The sequence below is a fragment of the Polyodon spathula genome, chromosome 16, assembly GCF_017654505.1.
Source record: "Polyodon spathula isolate WHYD16114869_AA chromosome 16, ASM1765450v1, whole genome shotgun sequence".
In the NCBI taxonomy this organism is placed as follows: Eukaryota; Metazoa; Chordata; class Actinopteri; order Acipenseriformes; family Polyodontidae; genus Polyodon; species Polyodon spathula.
In genome coordinates, this window is record NC_054549.1 from 1,146,252 (window position 1) to 1,169,196 (window position 22,945).

The window sequence follows — 22,945 nt, forward strand, 5'->3', positions numbered from 1 at the left end:
CTAGTGCTTCAGACACCTGGCACTCGACTACGTGCTGCAGGTGAGCGGCTAGTGCTTCAGACACCTGGCACTCGACTACGTGCTGCAGGTGAGCGGCTAGTGCTTCAGACACCTGGCACTCGACTACGTGCTGCAGGTGAGCGGCTAGTGCTTCAGACACCTGGCACTCGACTACGTGCTGCAGGTGAGCGGCTAGTGCTTCAGACACCTGGCACTCGACTACGTGCTGCAGGTGAGCGGCTAGTGCTTCAGACACCTGGCACTCGACTATGTGCTGCAGGTGAGCGGCTAGTGCTTCAGACACCTGGTACTCGACTATGTGCTGCAGGTGAGCGGCTAGTGCTTCAGACACCTGGCACTCGACTACGTGCTGCAGGTGAGCGGCTAGTGCTTCAGACACCTGGCACTCGACTACGTGCTGCAGGTGAGCGGCTAGTGCTTCAGACACCTGGCACTCGACTATGTGCTGCAGGTGAGCGGCTAGTGCTTCAGACACCTGGTACTCGACTATGTGCTGCAGGTGAGCGGCTAGTGCTTCAGACACCTGGCACTCGACTACGTGCTGCAGGTGAGCGGCTAGTGCTTCAGACACCTGGCACTCGACTACGTGCTGCAGGTGAGCGGCTAGTGCTTCAGACACCTGGCACTCGACTACGTGCTGCAGGTGAGCGGCTAGTGCTTCAGACACCTGGCACTCGACTATGTGCTGCAGGTGAGCGGCTAGTGCTTCAGACACCTGGCACTCGACTATGTGCTGCAGGTGAGCGGCTAGTGCTTCAGACACCTGGCACTCGACTACGTGCTGCAGGTGAGCAGCTGGCCACCAGACATTAGCCAAAGTGAGAATGTGCTAAAAAATAAACATTTGCACAACTGGGTGTTTCTGTGCACCAGGCACAGTATTTGTAACAGGGTTACTACTCCTTCCTAGAGGGATATTTTAGCTACAGTGCTCTGTCTTTGTACATATATACAGCTATGGCCAAACGTTTTGCATCCCCCTATAGAATGAATTCATTTCAACCACCTGTTCACTAGATAGCGGTGGCTCTTTATACACACACTTTTGAATGTTGCTTAAAGTAGAAGGTTTTTTATGGTTGTCATGCCTGCTTTGGTTTTAAACGGATCCATGCCCAGAATGTATAATTGGAAATAGGGCTGTTTATTTGTTTAGCTATAAGGCAGTTCCTGAAATAATGACCGTCAGGACATTGTTGGGGTCCTGTATCGAGCGTTTGCAATGGTATTAAGGTCATAGCACAGTTTATGCCGGCTTTAAAATTGCCCAATATGTATCATGACAATTTTGGTAAGTTAAGGCCGTGTTAGCACTGCCAGAATGCTCTCCGCCGTGCAATGTGCTCCGCTGCTCATTAGCCATGCATTTTAAGGCGTGTCAAGACTTAATTATATGCGTGCGCAAATTGGAGGCGGGGCTCATGAGGTCTGTGATATTAAAATGAGAATTATGAAGCAGCAGAACAGCTGCGCCGGCCCTAAAAGGGTCCACAAATTTCAAACTGGTCTTATTTGGGTGCAAAAGAAAAAGCAGCTGATAGGAAAGAGCGTTATGGCAGCAGTCATAATGTGTTTCTTATGATGGAGAGTGCCTGAACAACCCAGGAACAGAGGGAGAGTGCTGAGAAGGGAGAGTATTTAGGGTTGGCATTCCCCTTTCTGATCTCCCTGAGGATGAAAGTGTAGCTCAATACTGTTATTTTGGATTGTTGGAGGAAATTAGGGCTGACGTTGAACCAGGCACTGCTCGCATGCAGACAGTGCCGATGTTCTGAACATCTGAGCTACCCCTCCAAATGGGCCTTGCGTAGCACAGATTTGCAGACTAGTCTGATAAATAGCATCTCCCCCAAATGAGCTTCCTAAATCAAACAGTATGAGGAAGCTCATCTGGAGAAGCAGAAATGACTGCTCCAAATGGGCAGTGCATTGAAGCATTTAAATGTGTCCGCTTATACCGTGCCTCATTCATTTTGAGCAGTTTATACACCCAGGATGGGGTCAAATTTGCGCCGTGGCAGAGCGCTACTTTACACTCCGCCAATTTAGTGCTGCGTCGTTGATCTTGATACCTGTCCCCTAAAAATGTTACTGTTGATTGCTTTACTGAATTAACAAGGTGTAGATTCTGTTGAGGCCAGAAGGTGGTAGCAGAGAGCGACTACTGCACTACCCTGCATAATATCTAATACTATTGTAGGTACTGACCAGGATGAAACATGAGAAAACCAAATACAAATATATGAGAGGTATATATATATACACACACACCTCATATATATTCTTTATCAATCTGAACTTTTATGTTTAGAATATATATATATATATATATATATATATATATATATATATATATATATATATATATATATATATTATATATATATATTTTCTAAACATAAAAGTTCAGATTGATAAAGAATATAAAACATAGTTTGTAATTGATATTTGTTATAGATACAGTATAATAAATACATACTAGATGGTAGTGTGCTTCCATCAAACCTGTTGTGTGTGTGTGTGTGTGTTCATCCCTCTATATGAAGTGAGACTTGCATATTTGCATATATTGTGATTAAATATTTCCTTGCTAATTCTGTACTAGTCAGTACGTACTGTTGATGTATGTCATTGTAAATCCGTGCTTACCCCCACCCTCAATCACATGACTCTGTCAGGAACACGGAGCTCTTCACACGCAGGAAACAGTCTCTTGCTAGTGCTCACAGACGTGAATGTTTATTTTCACACTGGATACTTTTTTGAGCTTGTCTCGTAAAACTGACATTTACAAGACAGGCTAACAAACGACCCTAATCCCTTCCTAAGGAAAGACACAGCATTTTACAACCCTCAGCCCCGCCAGCTCCTAACAGGATCAATTATTCAATAAACACGTGTGCCAGGAATCATTCGATACAAACATTATTTAGCAATCATTGCATTTACGATAAACATGTAAAGCTACGGCATCTTCATTAAGGGAAGTGCCCTAATCTAAATACAACAATACACAGTCATAAATCAAACACACTTGATCAACAGCATGCACGATGCATAGTAAACCACGGCCCTATAGCCAGTAGAATGACATTCACAATAATAAGCACAATAGCATGGCATTTATTATATCAGTGAGAGTCTCACCCTCGCAGTCATGGTCGGCTTCTTTTTCCTCATGCTGAATGAGCAGTTGTGAAAGGGGGTGAGTGTTACTGATATGTTCTAGTTGTCATTTATTTTGTGTACATGCTCATGCGTTATTCACTGGCCTGTTATGAATGTAAAGCGACCCCTTTGGGAAGCTTGTGTCTGATGAATTCTGACAATCTTTTACTTATGCGTAATTCACTGTACCTGCTGGGAAGCAGTATAATTACACCCCTCCCTCCCTCATACACACACACACACACACACACACACACACACACACACATGTTTAATTATGAGCTTTGGGCAGTAAGAAATAGTACTTTGAATTTAGTGATGCATGACTGCAATTTGAAATTCATTTTGAAATGAATGGACCTTTCAGCAGTTGAGATGAAGTGACCAGTAGAGACCAGTAACATGCTGCCCTAGTGTAATCCAATACATACATGTACAATACTATATACAATACCATTGTGAAAACACCTCATTAATGTGTCTTTAAAAATAAAGGGTCTAATGATGTTTGCGACATTGAAGTAACGACACAATAAAACCGTATCAAGCTTCTAGTTTGATTGCATTCCAAATGGATTCCACTAGGTGGCATTGAGTGGAAAGACTTCTTTTTGAATTTGAAGGCTCTAAAGCAGAAAGTTATGAAATAATCTTAAACAATATAAGTCCATTGGGCAGTGTCCCAGAGTGGCTCTCCTGCTAAAGAGACGGCCTCATGGTGTGCAGGGCGAGTCATGGAGTCAGGGGCCTGGCTGGGTGAAGGTGCTTTTCTTCACTAGGCTGTCACAGGGAGAGCTGCAGTGGCTGAGCTGATGCGTAAGCTGCTGCAGGGACTGGGCACAGCAGACATACTGAATCAGGGAGAACACTGCATTTAGGGTTTGCTTTTGATAGTGTGGATTAAATGTAGTGACGCAAACAAATGGGGGTCACTGCTTTCCAACCTACCTTATATTTACACCATGGGATACACTTTGAATAGGAGACATGACACTGAAAATAGGCGTGCTTATATAATAGTCTGGGTCAGATTGAACCGTGTCAGAAGCAAAGCAGAAGTAACCTTTCATTTTAAAACTGCGCATTTGACATACAGTGAATTCGATGTAAGAGTTAAGAAAGTCACACAGTAAACACTGTTTTAGAGAGAGGAAAGGGAGGAGGAAGGGAGAGTGATTGGCTTGTAAAGGCCAGAATGTACCCCGGTCTAAAAAAGACAAAAAAACATGGAACATTTATATTACAAAATATTATAAGCTGTAATAATAGGGATTCTCTTTCATGACTATATGTTTTTTTTTTTTTTAAATAAAAGATCTTGTGTTAAACTTGAAGCCTGTAATTGTTCACTTGTGAATCACAGGATGAATGTTGTAAATGTATGAGCTGTTCTGAGAAATCCAAGGGATTCTACTTGTGCCTGGTACTGGTTCTGATAGCTACTTTTTATAAATGATACAACCAGCTGTGAGGCCCATGCTAAAGCCGTGGGTCTTCTACACCACTCTAGTACTCAGCTGAAGGTCCAGAGACTCGGGTGTGAAAGGTTACAGACTGTCTGACTCTTGCAATAGCTCTTGTAAATTCAGAGCTCAGATCACTGGCACAGCCCTGATCATAATATATTAGCGACTCTTATTTACAAGAACCTTCATAAACCGCTTTGTCTACTTCAGTCTGTCTGGCTCGTCTCAGAACCACACTGTATTCTAATGGCGTCTCTCTCACTCTCTCTTAGATCAGCGTTCTTCAGGCGAAGAAGAAATTTGAAATATTAGATGCGGTAAGATGATTTTTTTTTCTAATGGATATAACAAAAATTACTTTTGTGTGAAATGTGTAAATATATTTAACAGAGGAATCAAGCGGCAGTCAGGTTTGTATCATGATAATAAAGGAAATATGTAAATTATTTGATAAAATTTTAAACTTTTGTTTCAACATCAGACAATTGATATGCTTCATTTATGAGTGTGAGCAGCTGTATGTCACTGCTTAGATCCTTGAAGTAGATCACTTAGAATACAGCACTGGAAACATGCTGCCTGCAAATATACTGCATCACTTAGAATACAGCACTGGAAACATGCTGCCTGCAAATATACTGCATCACTTAGAATACAGCACTGGAAACACACTGCCTGCAAATATACTGCATCACTTAGAATACAGCACTGGAAACATGCTGCCTGCAAATATACTGCATCACTTAGAATACAGCACTGGAAACATGCTGCCTGCAAATATACTGCATCACTTAGAATACAGCACTGGAAACATGCTTCCTGCAAATATACTGCATCACTTAGAATACAGCACTGGAAACACACTGCCTGGAAATCTGACTGTGAAAAGCCTGGGGCAGGATCCAAACAAGCTTTTTCAATACTCTAACAACAAGAACATTGTATACCTCTCAGTGCTGTAACAACAAGAACATTGTATACCTCTCAATGTAAAATACTTGAGGATTTGACAAAATCACATATGACAATTTTAAAGTTAGTAAAACAACACCACTAGAAAACAATGCACATTTAAAACAATATTTAGTTTTGTAGTAACAAAAGGTTTCTAATTTGGAACACTGTTGATGTTTTTACAGATGCTGTCTTTCATGCACTCCCAGTACACTTTCTATCAACAAGGCTACAAGCTGCTTGATGAAATCGACCCCTACATGAAGAAGCTTGCGGCAGAGGTGAGAGAAAGATGCCACTCGCACTCAGGCGTTTAGGGTTTGGTGTAATGGATGGGTTGCTGTGCTATGGATAGAGGGTTTGGTGTAATGGATGGGTTGCTGTGCTGTGGATAGAGGGTTTGGTGTAATGAATGGGGTGCTGTGCTGTGGATAGAGGGTTTGGTGTAATGAATGGGTTGCTGTGCTGTGGATAGAGGGTTTGGTGTAATGAATGGGTTGCTGTGCTGGTGCTGTGGATAGAGGGTTTGGTGTGTGGATGAATGGTGTAATGAATGGTTGCTGTGCTGTGCTGTGGATAGAGGGTTTGGTGTAATGAATGGGTTGCTGTGCTGTGGATAGAGGGTTTGGTGTAATGAATGGGTTGCTGTGCTGTGGATAGAGGGTTTGGTGTAATGAATGGGTTGCTGTGCTGTGCTGTGGATAGAGGGTTTGGTGTAATGAATGGGTTGCTGTGCTGTGGATAGAGGGTTTGGTGTAATGAATGGGCTGTGCTGTGCTGTGGATAGAGGGTTTGGTGTAATGAATGGGTTGCTGTGCTGTGGATAGAGGGTTTGGTGTAATGAATGGGTTGCTGTGCTGTGGATAGAGGGTTTGGTGTAATGAATGGGTTGCTGTGCTGTGGATAGAGGGTTTGGTGTAATGAATGGGTTGCTGTGCTGTGGATAGAGGGTTTGGTGTAATGAATGGGTTGCTGTGCTGTGGATAGAGGGTTTGGTGTAATGAATGGGTTGCTGTGCTGTGGATAGAGGGTTTGGTGTAATGAATGGGTCTGCTGTGCTGTGGATAGAGGGTTTGGTGTAATGCTGTGCTGTGGATGGATAGAATGGGTTGCTGTTTGGTGTAATGAATGGGTTGCTGTGCTGTGGATAGAGGGTTTGGTGTAATGAATGGGTTGCTGTGCTGTGGATAGAGGGTTTGGTGTAATGAATGGTTGTGTGCTGTGCTGTGGATAGAGGGTTTGGTGTAATGAATGGGTTGCTGTGCTGTGGATAGAGGGTTTGGTGTAATGAATGGGTTGCTGCTGTGCTGTGGATAGAGGGTTTGGTGTAATGAATGGGGTGCTGTGCTGTGGATAGAGGGTTTGGTGTAATGAATGGGTTGCTGTGCTGTGGATAGAGGGTTTGGTGTAATGAATGGGTTGCTGTGCTGTGGATAGAGGGTTTGGTGTAATGAATGGGTTGCTGTGCTGTGGATAGAGGGTTTGGTGTAATGAATGGGGTTGCTGTGCTGTGGATAGAGGGTTTGGTGTAATGAATGGGTTGCTGTGCTGTGGATAGAGGGTTTGGTGTAATGAATGGGTTGCTGTGCTGTGGATAGAGGGTTTGGTGTAATGAATGGGTTGCTGTGCTGTGGATAGAGGGTTTGGTGTAATGAATGGGTTGCTGTGCTGTGCTGTTTGGATAGAGGGTTTGTGTGTAATGAATGGGTTGCTGTGCTGTGGATAGAGGGTTTGGTGTAATGAATGGGTTGCTGTGCTGTGGATAGAGGGTTTGGTGTAATGAATGGGTTGCTGTGCTGTGGATAGAGGGTTTGGTGTAATGAATGGGTTGCTGTGCTGTGGATAGAGGGTTTGGTGTAATGAATGGGTTGCTGTGCTGTGGATAGAGGGTTTGGTGTAATGAATGGGTTGCTGTGCTGTGGATAGAGGGTTTGGTGTAATGAATGGGTTGCTGTGCTGTGGATAGAGGGTTTGGTGTAATGAATGGGTTGCTGTGCTGTGGATAGAGGGTTTGGTGTAATGAATGGGTTGGTGTGCTGTGCTGTGGATAGAGGGTTTGGTGTAATGAATGGGTTGCTGTGCTGTGGATAGAGGGTTTGGTGTAATGAATGGGTTGCTGTGCTGTGGCTGTGGATAGAGGGTTTGGTGTAATGAATGGGTTGCTGTGCTGTGGATAGAGGGTTTGGTGTAATGAATGGGTTGCTGTGCTGTGGATAGAGGGTTTGGTGTAATGAATGGGTTGCTGTGCTGTGCTGTGGATAGAGGGTTTGGTGTAATGAATGGGTTGCTGTGCTGTGGATAGAGGGTTTGGTGTAATGAATGGGTTGCTGTGCTGTGCTGTGGATAGAGGGTTTGGTGTAATGAATGGGTTGCTGTGCTGTGGATAGAGGGTTTGGTGTAATGAATGGGTTGCTGTGCTGTGGATAGAGGGTTTGGTGTAATGAATGGGTTGCTGTGCTGTGCTGTGGATAGAGGGTTTGGTGTAATGAATGGGTTGCTGTGCTGTGGATAGAGGGTTTGGTGTAATGAATGGGTGTGCTGTGCTGTGGATAGAGGGTTTGGTGTAATGAATGGGTTGCTGTGCTGTGCTGTGGATAGAGGGTTTGGTGTAATGAATGGGTTGCTGTGCTGTGGATAGAGGGTTTGGTGTAATGAATGGGTTGCTGTGCTGTGGATAGAGGGTTTGGTGTAATGAATGGGTTGCTGTGCTGTGGATAGAGGGTTTGGTGTAATGAATGGGTTGCTGTGCTGTGGATAGAGGGTTTGGTGTAATGAATGGGTTGCTGTGCTGTGGATAGAGGGTTTGGTGTAATGAATGGGTTGCTGTGCTGTGCTGTGGATAGAGGGTTTGGTGTAATGAATGGGTTGCTGCTGTGCTGTGGATAGAGGGTTTGGTGTAATGAATGGGTTGCTGTGCTGTGGATAGAGGGTTTGGTGTAATGAATGGGTTGCTGTGCTGTGGATAGAGGGTTTGGTGTAATGAATGGGTTGCTGTGCTGTGCTGTGGATAGAGGGTTTGGTGTAATGAATGGGTGTGCTGTGCTGTGGATAGAGGGTTTGGTGTAATGAATGGGGTTGCTGTGCTGTGGATAGAGGGTTTGGTGTAATGAATGGGTTGCTGTGCTGTGCTGTGGATAGAGGGTTTGGTGTAATGAATGGGTTGCTGTGCTGTGGATAGAGGGTTTGGTGTAATGAATGGGTTGCTGTGCTGTGGATAGAGGGTTTGGTGTAATGAATGGGTTGCTGTGCTGTGCTGTGGATAGAGGGTTTGGTGTAATGAATGGTAATGTGGGTTGCTGTGCTGTGGATAGAGGGTTTGGTGTAATGAATGGGGTTGCTGTGCTGTGGATAGAGGGTTTGGTGTAATGAATGGGTTGCTGTGCTGTGGATAGAGGGTTTGGTGTAATGAATGGGTTGCTGTGCTGTGGATAGAGGGTTTGGTGTAATGAATGGGTTGCTGTGCTGTGCTGTGGATAGAGGGTTTGGTGTAATGAATGGGTTGCTGTGCTGTGGATAGAGGGTTTGGTGTAATGAATGGGTTGCTGTGCTGTGCTGTGGATAGAGGGTTTGGTGTAATGAATGGGTTGCTGTGCTGTGCTGTGGATAGAGGGTTTGGTGTAATGAATGGGTTGCTGTGCTGCTGTGGATAGAGGGTTTGGTGTAATGAATGGTTGCTGTGCTGTGCTGTGGGTAGAGGGTTTGGTGTAATGAATGGGTTGCTGTGCTGTGGATAGAGGGTTTGGTGTAATGAATGGGTTGCTGTGCTGTGGATAGAGGGTTTGGTGTAATGAATGGGTTGCTGTGCTGTGGATAGAGGGTTTGGTGTAATGAATGGGCTGTGCTGTGCTGTGGATAGAGGGTTTGGTGTAATGAATGGGTTGCTGTGCTGTGGATAGAGGGTTTGGTGTAATGAATGGGTTACTGTGCTGTGCTGTGGATAGAGGGTTTGGTGTAATGAATGGGTTGCTGTGCTGTGGATAGAGGGTTTGGTGTAATGAATGGGTTGCTGTGCTGTGGATAGAGGGTTTGGTGTAATGAATGGGTTGCTGTGCTGTGGATAGAGGGTTTGGTGTAATGAATGGGTTGCTGTGCTGTGCTGTGGATAGAGGGTTTGGTGTAATGAATGGGTTGCTGTGCTGTGGATAGAGGGTTTGGTGTAATGAATGGGTTGCTGTGCTGTGGATAGAGGGTTTGGTGTAATGAATGGGGTGCTGTGCTGTGGGTAGAGGGTTTGGTGTAATGAATGGGTTGCTGTGCTGTGCTGTGGATAGAGGGTTTGGTCTTCTGTATGAAGAGAGTGTGCTGTAGCTTCTCTATGAAAGGAGTGTGCTGTACCTTATGTATGAAGAGAGTGTGCTATAGCTTCTGTATGAAGAGAGTGTGCTATAGGTTCTGTATGAAGAGAGTGTACTATAGGTTCTGTATGAAGAGAGTGTGCTATAGCTTCTGTATGAAGAGAGTGTGCTATAGGTTCTGTATGAAGGGAGTGTGCTATAGCTTCTGTATGAAGAGAGTGTACTATAGGTTCTGTATGAAGAGAGTGTACTATAGGTTCTGTATGAAGAGAGTGTGCTATAGCTTCTGTATGAAGAGTGTGTGCTATAGCTTCTGTATGAAGAGTGTGTGCTATAGCTTCTGTATGAAGAGAGTGTACTATAGCTTCTGCATGAAGAGAGCGTGCTGTACCTTCTGTCCTAGGCTGCTATGATATTGTAGTCATTGTGAGCGGTTCTTCAATGCAGTGTACGGATCCAGTGAGGTGAAAGGGGTACACATTATAGGGGGGCAGTAAAAACCAATGCAGTGTATGGATCCAGTGAGGTGAAAGGGGTACACATTACTACTGTGAACGCTTTCTGCTTTCAATATGAATAGCCCAGTATTGGCTTATTTAAAAAGTGCCATAGCATTTCTGATTTAGCGGATTTAGGTATGAGAGCTGATTATGATCGTGACAGGCTAGGCTAGTGATAGTTGTCAGAACTAAATACCAGCAAATCACTGAGTCGGGAGACTGAATGGAACTGGACTTTAAACAAGTGAGGGGCAAACAAGATGTGGGGACAGAACTCTAGGGGCAGTTCCCTGCCATTGAAATCCTGGGTTGCAAAGAGGAACTTTTCTATCTTGGACAGTAAAGCGTGGAAGCAGCTTGCTTGGTTTAATCTTCACAGGGAGGAAAGATAATGTGGGCCAGCTGGTATTGTAACCATGAGCTTGTGAGTTGTTTCATGAAGAGCTGGGTAGAGTTGTGAGGCGCAGGAGACAGGAGGGGGCACACAGAGATGAGTGTTTCTATTAGCAGCTTGTTTAGAGCCCTATGGAATGGGAATTAGAACAGTGTTTATTACCCTCTTATTTTAAAAGCAAAGAACCTGGAGCTTAGGAGCCCCTGTACAAGTGCAAAGGCAAAAGCTCATTTTCTAAACGGAATAGTTGTTATTGTCTTGTTTTCTTTTTTTTAAGTTTGAACTGTTTTGCCAGTTTTCTGCCTACAAGTGACGGCCCAATAAAAAAACATGTACTCCTTGAAGTTGTTTCAGCAGATGCCCTTATGAGTTTAATATCTTGTGGTGCAATTTAGCTCTGATAAGTGAAAGCAAATATTGGTGCACAAGTAGAAAAAGCCTTTAGGTTCTCTTGTATAATTCAAGCACAGATATGAAAGAGAATAGAATAATATGTGGAGCTCTGTAAAGTAAACCAGGGCACAGGGTTGGAAATTAAGTAGAGTAGACTGGACAGAGGGTAGGAGACCCTTCTTTACACAGAGAGGGCTGAGGGGATGGAATGGGTTACCAAGCCATGCTGTTCATGCTGAGTCACTGGGATACTTTAAGACTTTGAGATCAATCCGCTGCTAGGAAGAGGATCAGCACTGATGGCAGAATTACCTCCAGTCATTCGTAAATGCTGTTCTGTTCCTACAAGTCTGTCCCATTGTAATTAACAGTTATTCTAGTAGAGTTTGAAATCATGGAAGCTGTTTTTATCATTCTGTGACACTTTGTGCTAATGAAAAGCAGGAGTCTGCTTGCTGTATATACTGCTTTTTAGTCGGTACAATGTGTGAACCACATTCAGCCTCCCAATGCAAAGGCAGTTATGTGATGCTGCCTCAAGCAAATGTTTTGTTTTGTTTTTTTTATTATTCCTGGCTGTGCTGGTTGCCTAACCATGCTTATATAACTTGCACACATTGTACCTTAGGGAAAGAGGGACCATGGCCGGTGCATTCAATAAAATGTTTAATGCTAACTCATGTACTGTAGACAGTTAGAGAATACAGCTCTCTTGATATTTCATCATTCGATGATTCTAATTTGATTCAATCAGTGTGAGTCCACAGTGACAGTGCATTGTTGAAGTCCTGTGTGTCTCTCTATGAGTCCACAGTGACAGTACATTGTTGAAGTCCTGTGTGTCTCTCTATGAGTCCACAGTGACAGTACATTGTTGAAGTCCTGTGTGTCTCTCTATGAGTCCACAGTGACAGCACATTGTTGAAGTCCTGTGTGTCTCTCTGTGAGTCCACAGTGACAGTACATTGTTGAAGTCCTGTGTGTCAGTGTGAGTCCACAGTGACAGTACATTGTTGAAGTCCTGTGTGTCTCTCTATGAGTCCACAGTGACAGCACATTGTTGAAGTCCTGTGTGTCTCTCTGTGAGTCCACAGTGACAGTACATTGTTGAAGTCCTGTGTGTCAGTGTGAGTCCACAGTGACAGTACATTGTTGAAGTCCTGTGTGTCTCTCTATGAGTCCACAGTGACAGTACATTGTTGAAGTCCTCTGTGTCTCTCTGTGAGTCCACAGTGACAGTACATTGTTGAAGTCCTGTGTGTCTCTCTGTGAGTCCACAGTGACAGTACATTGTTGAAGTCCTGTGTGTCTCTCTGTGAGTCCACAGTCACAGTACATTGTTGAAGTCTTATGTGTCTCTCTGTGACCTTTAAACAAAGACCTTTATTTGTGATTTGGAGATAGATTTATTGCTATGGTACTGAATTATTTTAACTATGATATTTCAGATAAAGATTTGTTTGTGTGTTGGTGTGTGTGGGAGTTGCACGTGTGTGTGTGGGTGTGCGTATGTGGGAGGATGCGCCAGTGTGTGTGTGCGTGTGCGCTGCCTGGGGTTGTGTGTGTGTGTGTGTGTGTGTGTGTGTGTGTGTGTGTGTGTTGTAGAACTTGTTTTAATCTCTTGTTTTGTTTTAATCTCTTTTTTAGCTGGATCAGCTGGTGATTGACTCTGCAGTTGAGAAGAGGGATATGGAGCACAAACATGCAATCATACAACAGCGGGTGAGATTAACCAGCAGCCTTGCTATTGCAGAGCTGTGCTGTTAACATTGGGGTGAGATTCAACAGCAGTGCTATTGCAGAGCTGTGCTGTGCTGTTAACACTGGGGTGAGATTAAGCAGCAGCCTTGCTATTGCAGAGCTGTGCTGTTAACACTGGAGGAGATTAAACAGCAGTGCTATTGCAGACCTGTGTTGTTAACACTGGGGTGAGATTAAACAGCAGTGCTATTGCAGACCTGTGTTGTTAACACTGGGGTGAGATTCAACAGCAGTGCTATTGCAGAGCTGTATTGTTAACACTGGGGTGAGATTCAACAGCAGTGCTATTGCAGAGCTGTGTTGTTAACACTGGAGGAGATTAAACAGCAGTGCTATTGCAGAGCTGTGTTGTTAATGCTGGGGGCTCTACAGGTTGGCAGTATTATCCTGCTCTAGGTCCATATGGAGAAGCTCAGGACCTGGGGTGTGAATGAGCAGAGCGGCACATCCACTGACAGCCATTCTCATTGTCTGCTGTTCTAAAGGTATCCCAGGACAAGGAAGCAGACACAGCTAGCCAATCAGGTCAAGGAACCAGACACAGCTAGCCAATCAGGACAATGAACGAGATACATCTAGCCAATCAGGACCAGGAACCAGAAACAGCCAGCCAACAGTATTATATAATGCATATGCGTTGCAAGGTGTTGAAAGAAAAAAAAGGTTTTGTTGAAGTAAAGATTCTGTAGCCATGAGAATGATTTGTAGACTGTCATGATCGCTTTGCCTGCGTGAAAGGGTTCTGACGACATTATACCGGCATAGATTGTGCAATTTCGTACTCTGTGAACGGGTATTTTAAAGATTTTTTTTACTTCTCCGAGATGGCTCAGTAGCTGCATTTGTGTGTGCAAGGGGTATTGGACAGGGTGCCAGGATTTCAAGCAACAGCCACACTATACTCCGGCCCACATTCAGATGCACAGGTGCACTTTTCATCACTTTGCAGTTAATACAGAGCCCACAACTTTTGAGATGCACACAGTACAGCTTTAAATCTAATAGAAAGAGCATATTTGGCCAGTACAATCTAATTGAAAGTACACTTATATAATTCATAAGCACACTTATATAACTCATACGCAGTAAGCGAGAAAGCCAAATTGCTCTGCTAAACACTTTGCCATCTATCATAACAGACCTGGCGGTTGCTTTTTACACGAGTGATTAACACTGTGTAACAATTTTTTTTTTTTTTTTTTTTTTTGTTCCTGGGTAGTAAGTGTTATTTCCTAATTGCTTATGCCTCAAAAGTATAGAAAATGGCTATTATTCCCCACAGACGTTGCTTTTGTGACCAGGACAGTGATATTTCAAAATATCACTATTTCCAATGGGAAAATGGGCAAATATGTGTCTTTTTGTTCACATAAAGTCAGAAAAAAACAACATATGAATCCAAATTAACATGTATTTATACTAAAGTAATACAAAAATGACTACAAAAGATTTAGAAGTGAGTAGTTTTTCGAGATTTACGATTATACGATTATATTGTAAATCTTTTGTAGTCATGTTTGTATTACTTTAGTATAAATACATGTTAATTTGGATTCATATGTTGTTTTTTTCTGACTTTATGTGAACGAAAAGACACACGTTTGCCCGTTTTCCCACTGGAAATAGTGATATTTTGAAATATCACTGTCCTGGTCACAAAAGCAAAGTTTGTGGGGAATAATAGCCATGTTCTATACTTTTGAGGCATAAGCAATTAGGAAATAACACTTACTACCCAGGAACAAAAATTGTGTTACATAGTGTTAGTCAGAAGAACGATCAGTAGGGCACATTGCAGTGACGTGTGATCTTAAGCAGTGCTACCTCCTGTTTGCCTTTCAGAATGGGCTGCAATGAATAAACCAAACCCTGAGTCCCATCTCCTTATTGATGAAGTCAAAGTTTTCCGCTCTTAAAACCCACTTCCCCCTCCCCTACTTTAACCCCCCTCCCCTGCCAGCTCGTCTCCATAGCAATGAGGAATGGCTCTCGTGGCTGTCGGCAGTAGCAAATGGCTTCATCTTTTCAGTGGTTCTTGTGTTTGATTGACAAGGGGATCAGTGACCATCTGTCGACACAAAGGCAGCCATGCACTCAGGGTTAAGGGGGTTGGCTGGGAGAAGGAATTCAGCCAGATGTGACAGGAGAAGAGTCGTTTTAAAGAAAGGACATTTTGTCTTTTAAAGGTTTTCTTTCCTTAAAAACAAACAAATGAAAACCAAAGACATTCAAACTGAACGGTTGTGTGTTGAGAAATCTATGTGAGTTTTACTGCCTATAGCAGGGGCTGTGTATTTACAATCAGACTGACTCAGTCTTTATTTACAATCACAAGCAGACTGACTCAGTTCAGTATTTACAATCACAAGCAGACTGACTCAGTTCAGTATTTACAATCACAAGCAGACTGACTCAGTTCAGTATTTATTATATAGTGTTTTATAGGATAACCTCATTTAGAATAATAAATAGGTATATTTCTACAATATTTAATAAGGGATTGTTTTACAGGGTTCGGCAGACTCAAGTCGCTAAGAGGGGTTTAAGTGTGAGAACCACTGGCCTTTAACATTGCACCAGTTTATTATGTTCCTATGAGAGTAGTGTTGCCAATTACAGATCATGTTTATTATGTTCCTATGAGAGTAGTGTTGCTTTACAGATCATGTTTATTATGTTCCTATGAGAGTGGTGTTGCTTTACAGATCATGTTTATTATGTTCCTATGAGAGTAGTGTTGCTTTACAGAGATCATGGTTATTATGTTCCTATGAGAGTAGTGTTGCTTTACAGATCATGTTTATTATGTTCCTGTGAGAGTAGTGTTGCTTTACAGATCATGTTTATTATGTGCCTATGGGAGTAGTGTTGCTTTACAGATCATGTTTATTATGTTCCTATGAGAGTAGTGTTGCTTTACAGATCATGTTTATTATGTTCCTATGAGAGTAGTGTTGCTTTACAGATCATGTTTATTATGTTCCTATGAGAGTAGTGTTGCTTTACAGATCATGTTTATTATGTTCCTATGAGAGTAGTGTTGCTTTACAGATCATGTTTATTATGTTCCTATGAGAGTAGTGTTGCTTTACAGATCATGTTTATTATGTTCCTATGAGAGTAGTGTTGCTTTACAGATCATGTTTATTATGTTCCTATGAGAGTAGTGTTGCTTTACAGATCATGTTTATTATGTTCCTATGAGAGTAGTGTTGCTTTACAGATCATGTTTATTATGTTCCTATGAGAGTAGTGTTGCTTTACAGATCATGTTTATTATGTTCCTATGAGAGTAGTGTTGCTTTACAGATCATGTTTATTATGTTCCTATGAGAGTAGTGTTGCTTTACAGATCATGTTTATTATGTTCCTATGAGAGTAGTGTTGCTTTACAGATCATGTTTATTATGTTCCTATGAGAGTGGTGTTGCTTTACAGATCATGTTTATTATGTTCCTATGAGAGTGGTGTTGCTTTACAGATCATGTTTATTATGTTCCTATGAGAGTGGTGTTGCTTTACAGATCATGTTTATTATGTGCCTATGAGAGTAGTGTTGCTTTACAGATCATGTTTATTATGTTCCTATGAGAGTAGTGTTGCTTTACAGATCATGTTTATTATGTTCCTATGAGAGTAGTGTTGCTTTACAGATCATGTTTATTATGTTCCTGTGAGAGTAGTGTTGCTTTACAGATCATGTTTATTATGTTCCTATGAGAGTAGTGTTGCTTTACAGATCATGTTTATTATGTTCCTATGATAGTAGTGTTGCTTTACAGATCATGTTTATTATGTTCCTATGAGAGTAGTGTTGCTTTACAGATCATGTTTATTATGTTCCTATGAGAGTAGTGTTGCTTTACAGATCATGTTTATTATGTTCCTATGAGAGTAGTGTTGCTTTACAGATCATGTTTATTATGTTCCTATGAGAGTAGTGTTGCTTTACAGATCATGTTTATTATGTTCCTATGAGAGTAGTGTTGCTTTACAGATCATGTTTATTATGTTCCTATGAGAGTGGTGTTGCTTTACAGATCATGTTTATTATGTTCCTATGAGAGTAGTGTTGCTTTACAGATCATGTTTATTATGTTCCTATGAGAGTAGTGTTGCTTTACAGATCATGTTTATTATGTTCCTATGAGAGTAGTGTTGCTTTACAGATCATGTTTATTATGTTCCTATGAGAGTAGTGTTGCTTTACAGATCATGTTTATTATGTTCCTATGAGAGTAGTGTTGCTTTACAGATCATGTTTATTATGTTCCTATGAGAGTAGTGTTGCTTTACAGATCATGTTTATTATGTTCCTATGAGAGTAGTGTTGCTTTACAGATCATGTTTATTATGTTCCTATGATAGTAGTGTTGCTTTACAGATCATGTTTATTATGTTCCTATGAGAGTAGTGTTGCTTTACAGATCATGTTTATTATGTTCCTATGAGAGTAGTGTTGCTTTACAGATCATGTTTATTATGTTCCTATGAGAGTAGTGTTGCTTTACAGATCATGTTTATTATGTTCCTATGAGAGTAGTGTTGCTTTACAGATCATGTTTATTATGTTCCTATGATAGTAGTGTTGCTTTACAGATCATGTTTATTATGTTCCTATGAGAGTAGTGTTGCTTTACAGATCATGTTTATTATGTTCCTATGAGAGTAGTGTTGCTTTACAGATCATGTTTATTATGTTCCTATGAGAGTAGTGTTGCTTTACAGATCATGTTTATTATGTTCCTATGAGAGTAGTGTTGCTTTACAGATCATGTTTATTATGTTCCTATGAGAGTAGTGTTGCTTTACAGATCATGTTTATTATGTTCCTATGAGAGTAGTGTTGCTTTACAGATCATGTTTATTATGTTCCTATGAGAGTAGTGTTGCTTTACAGATCATGTTTATTATGTTCCTATGAGAGTGGTGTTGCTTTACAGATCATGTTTATTATGTTCCTATGATAGTAGTGTTGCTTTACAGATCATGTTTATTATGTTCCTATGAGAGTAGTGTTGCTTTACAGATCCAGTCCATACACAAAGTGAAGTTTAAACAGAACAGTGCCTGTATTTTTATTTTCCTCTCCATCACAAAAGGTCACCGTCCTCAATCAAAATGTAGGGAAATGTAGTCCAAACTTCCCTGGCTATCACTTATTTATTTATTGCATTTGTAAAAAAGTATATACAAAAGTATCGCAAAGCACTGTACAGTACATAGTAGAAAACATCAATACATTTGTATAGCATGCCACAGTCAGATCATCTAAATAACATTATACATATAATAATACAAAAGCAGCAATTTTAAAGTTACATTAAAACACACGAAGATAAGAAAGCCATGTTATAAAAGTACATTTTTAGTCTTGACTTGAAAACTGTAATGGTCCCAGCTTCCCTGACAAACTAAGGCAGAGCATTCCATAATTTAGGAGCTCTAGAAGAAAAAGTCCTGCCTCCTCCCGTGTTGCTTTTGTTGACCCATAGGAATAACCAGCAGCCCTGCATCCTGTGATCTCAGAGTGCGGTTTGGAAGATATAGAGTCAGTAACTCCTGCAAATAACTAGGTGCTAATCCATTCAGGGCCTTGTAAATTAACAGCAAAATCTTAAAATCAATTCTACACTGCACAGAGAGCCAGTGTAAAGAGGCCAAAACAGGGGTAATATGTTCACTTTGCCTGGTTTTAGTCAGAATTCTAGCGACGGTATTCTGAACAAGCTGCAAGCGGGATACCACATGTTTTGGGACACCAGAAAAAAGTGCATTACAGTAGTCAATTCTAGATGAAACAAAAGCATGAATTAGTCTCTCGGCATTAGATACGGAAATAATTGGTCTGAGTTATTGGCTATATTTCCCAAATGGTAAAAAGATAATTTAGTAACTTCCCTAATATGAGTCTTAAATGATAGATCAGTTTCAAAGATGACCCCCAAACTCTTAATTTCTAGTTTAAATTTTAATGAGAGACTGCAAGGGTCGAGCTCATGTAATCCCACATTTCCTTTTAGTTGGTTCTGTGAGCCCGCTAGCAGAACCTCTGTTTTATCTGAATTCAGCATTAGAAAGTTATGTGACATCAATGCTTGATGTCTGTAAGACCGAATAACAATTCCCAGCATGCACTGCTGGCACTTCATTATGACCTGGCTACCCAACTGGCTTTGGGATCGCTCAGAACTTGAGATACACATTAGGATGTGGCATGTGATCCTGCAGTACTAGAAAGCTGCATCATTGTGCCTCAAGCCCATCCGACAGTGCTGTGCTTGTTCCCTGCAATGGCTCTTACAGTATGATAATGCACCCCTCCACCATGCCACAATTGTGTGCTAATGGCTTGATCAGCTTGTCAGAGACTGCAGGCATCTACCATGGCCCCCACAATCCACAGATCTCAATCTAGCAGAGCGTTGGCTGCACATTGACAACTTGATCCTCTGCCTACCTCTCTGCACCAACTGTGTGAAACAGTGAAGAGTGAATGGATCCCTCGAGACACCTTCCAGCACCTTGTAGAGTCCAGGCCAAACCGTGGTAAATATGTGGCCAAGGCCAGGTATGCGTAAATGTAGCATTATTATTTTTATTATTATTATTATTATTATTATTATTATTATTATTGCATTAAACACCAGTTACTTTGATTAGACTTTTCAACTTTTTACAAACTGCCATGCTAGCGATCATTTTAAACACAAGAGGGAGACTGTTTCGGGGCTGCGGCTACAATCCTTGTTTTCATTTTTAAATACCAGACTTTTCTTCACAAAACAACTATGACATCTATGATATGTAATTTAGTGTAATCTGTTTTTCAGCTCCTAATATAAGTATAGTTCTTTCTTGACACCTCGTACTGCGGAGCCCCTTCAGTTTATTCATTTGTTATTGAGTCACATGTTTAATAATCCGATGGCTTATTTCCAGCGGGGGTGGTGCACAGTGAAGGGAGGCATGAGTGTGTTCCATGTGCTTGCTAATTAATGCAAAGAATTAGGCAGTAATTCAGTCAGCCACATGTCCTACCTGATCAATATGGTTTAATCAGAATCATACTAAAAATAAAGAAGTAATAACTTAAATATGAAGATGACTTGTATAATACATGAAGAAACAAACACAAATTATAAATCTGGCTGCTGCTCTTCCATACACAAGCCTGTGCCCAGCATGTTTCAAATAACTAGTGTTTGTAATGTACTTTAAAAGCGATACAGTGCTTTTTATCAGGGCTGTCCACTCGATGGCCGTTGACCTCCACAACATAGCTTTTGCTACGATGTAGTCAGCTTTTTAATAAGCTGAACTTTATTTTCCAAGAGTATTTTTTGTTTTTTGTTTTAATATTAGCAAGATGTAGACAGTTTAAAGTATCAGTTTAGTTTATATTGCTTTTTAAATATTATCTTGGGAATAGAAAGGTGGCTGCAGAAAAGTCTTCATCAGGTAGAACATGATCTCAGTGCTAATGTTATAAGTTACAGAACGCTTTTGTTAACCTGCTACCCTGTGGAGTGCTCTTCAATGATCTCCACTAGATCGGCTTCAGAATGTACAACTGGATCCTGTGAATGCTAATGTACTCACATTGCATAACCATGGCAAGATAAAATCACACATTATTAATGTTGCATGTAAAAGACTCCACTGTGCATGTGTTCCTTCATTAGACCAAATATGCCAGGTTCAGGGTTCATTGCGGGGGAAGATGTGTGTTCTGCAATACATTTTCATCTAGTGATGACTGTCAAATAGAACATGACAGAAATATGGAACACAGTTTTCCAAATTCCTCGCAGTTCAAGGGCAGTCTCTGCAATGCCTTACTGTATTGCTGAGTTTTAAAGAATTAGCCGTTACATATTTATAAAGGGCTCCCAGTCTTGTTCAGTTTTCAGTGTTACAGAAGAGCCAGCAGAATTTACAAACACATTACTGTACCTGTGGTGTATCCTGTGCTGTCCACATCACAGCAATATATCTCTCAGTGCAATCCTTTTGATTCGCTATCATGGATTATAAATCACCTGGGGAATACATTTCTCAACTTTTACTCAGGAGCCAGGAGGAGAAGTCTCTTAACATCCCAGTGTCTCCAGATCACGCTCCTCCTGCAACACTGCTGGTTTCCCGCAGCTGGCCACTCATTTCGATCCCCAGCTTTGCTGCAGGAGGGAGTGTGATCTGGAGACACTACAGTGTTTAAAAGACGGGTGATTTTTCTCTTGGTTCCTGAGTAAGAAATATGAAAAAACTGTGGATTATGTTGAAAAACATCTGCGGTGCTGACAAGGCAGGACACAGCAAGGTCAAGTAATGTGAACACTGAACACTGCAGGGGGTTCTGGGACACACATTACTGTTTATAAAGCATTTAATAGGGAGCTGGCTTTGCTGACAATTCCTTCCTAATCCCCAAATGTTATTTATGAGGACACAACATTCACCTCCTTAGCACTGAGCCAGAACATAAAACATACAGAAATAACATGATCAAGCTAGAGGTGTTAAACTGCTAATGGAACAGTTGACTGTGAAACACCTACTGTACCAAGCTGGTATCTCCAACATTAACTAAATATGAATAAGAATTCTTTATATGAAATGTTTAACAAAACTACTTCTGCTAACTTTAATTTCCATTCCATTGATAATAATAATTGTTTTTTATAAGCACCTTTCATAGTGGACCACCATCACAAAGCGCTTTACAAGATATGAGTGTGTGTGTGCACTATGCGTCAGCTGCAGAGTCACTTACAATAACGTCTCACTCGAAAGACAGAGCACAAGGAGGTTAAGTGGCTTGCTCAGGGTCACACAATTATCACAAGTAACAGCCATTGCTGATGGCATCAAACAGGGTTGACAGTAGAGGCTAATTCTGATGCTCGCTCGACTCAGTCAAGCAGAAACAGCTCTGGAAGGCTTTCTGGGGAGTCTTCTCATTACTGCTGATACTATACCTGCAACCACAGTACTGTATACGATTTGTATTTACCAGGCCATTAGCTTGGAGCGTGCCTAAAATGCATTCTTATGAGTGCTGGCTAGTGTAGCAGAACCCCCTGCAAAGATTTGAAGAAACATTACGTCACCCTGGCTGTGTCCTGTGTGCTTCACTGCTGACACTATTGAAATTGTAATGATCTCTCTAGAAATGTTTCACTTTCTTTTTGAATTGTACTAATCATCTGTTTTTTCTTTCTCTTTTTTCTGCTGCCTCAATCATCACCACTCAGACTCTTATGCAGGTGAGTAAAATCCTAACTCTTCATTTTCAGTGCTTTTATCTCCCATGCAGCAATGCTCTGCACCTGTGTGTTCCACCCCCACTGGTCAGCCAATGGCATGGCAGCATCTGCCATTGCCAATCACAACCCTTCTAAGCAATCACACGCCCATCAGCTTGTAAACAAAACCCAGAGCAAAAGAAGGTGCAGGAGTTCAGTGTGGAAGTCAGGCACCAGTTTACTAAATCAGTCAATGTGTAGTTTACGAAACCCTCTGGCCCCATCCCTAATCACCTTTATGCTAGATTAGATTAGTGAGTGCACTTTATCAAAAGCCCTTTGTTTTGTGTTTTAGTGTTTTAGTGTGTGCTCATCACACATATTATTCAGGGAGTGTGGCCTGGGGAACAGGCACAGGTTTTGGATCTGGGAGGGTTAACCCTTCTGGTCTGATAGTGAAGTGGGCCAGACAGAGAGGAAGGAGGCATCATTAAAATACAACATTAGACAGAGAGCAAGGAAAACATAATATGATATAGCAAAGTGCTGAATTCTCAAGAGATGAAGGAGTATGGGTCGTTTCAATTTACATAGAGGGGTCTTCATAGTAAATGGGCTGCATGTCTTGATAATGATAAATCTCTGTATTGATGAATGATTTGGTCTCTTGTTTCTGGCACATACTGATAATATAATGATTCACACTGGTAAAGGTTCATTAACCTCCCAACCCTTATAATGTATA

General features: G+C 41.6%; 1 protein-coding gene across 5 annotated transcripts in view; it reads left to right on the forward strand.

Annotated features, from left to right (window-relative positions):
- The window catches only part of LOC121328750 (arf-GAP with coiled-coil, ANK repeat and PH domain-containing protein 3-like), a 152,899-nt gene that overhangs the window by 92,152 nt on the left and 37,802 nt on the right, over positions 1–22,945 (forward strand). For all 5 annotated transcript variants that reach the window (XM_041273782.1, XM_041273781.1, XM_041273783.1 and 2 more), the window contains exons 7-10: positions 4,928–4,972; positions 5,795–5,890; positions 12,839–12,913; positions 22,210–22,221. In XM_041273782.1, the coding sequence (XP_041129716.1) occupies positions 4,928–4,972; positions 5,795–5,890; positions 12,839–12,913; positions 22,210–22,221 (228 nt within the window). The remainder of the gene's footprint in view (positions 1–4,927; positions 4,973–5,794; positions 5,891–12,838; positions 12,914–22,209; positions 22,222–22,945) is intronic.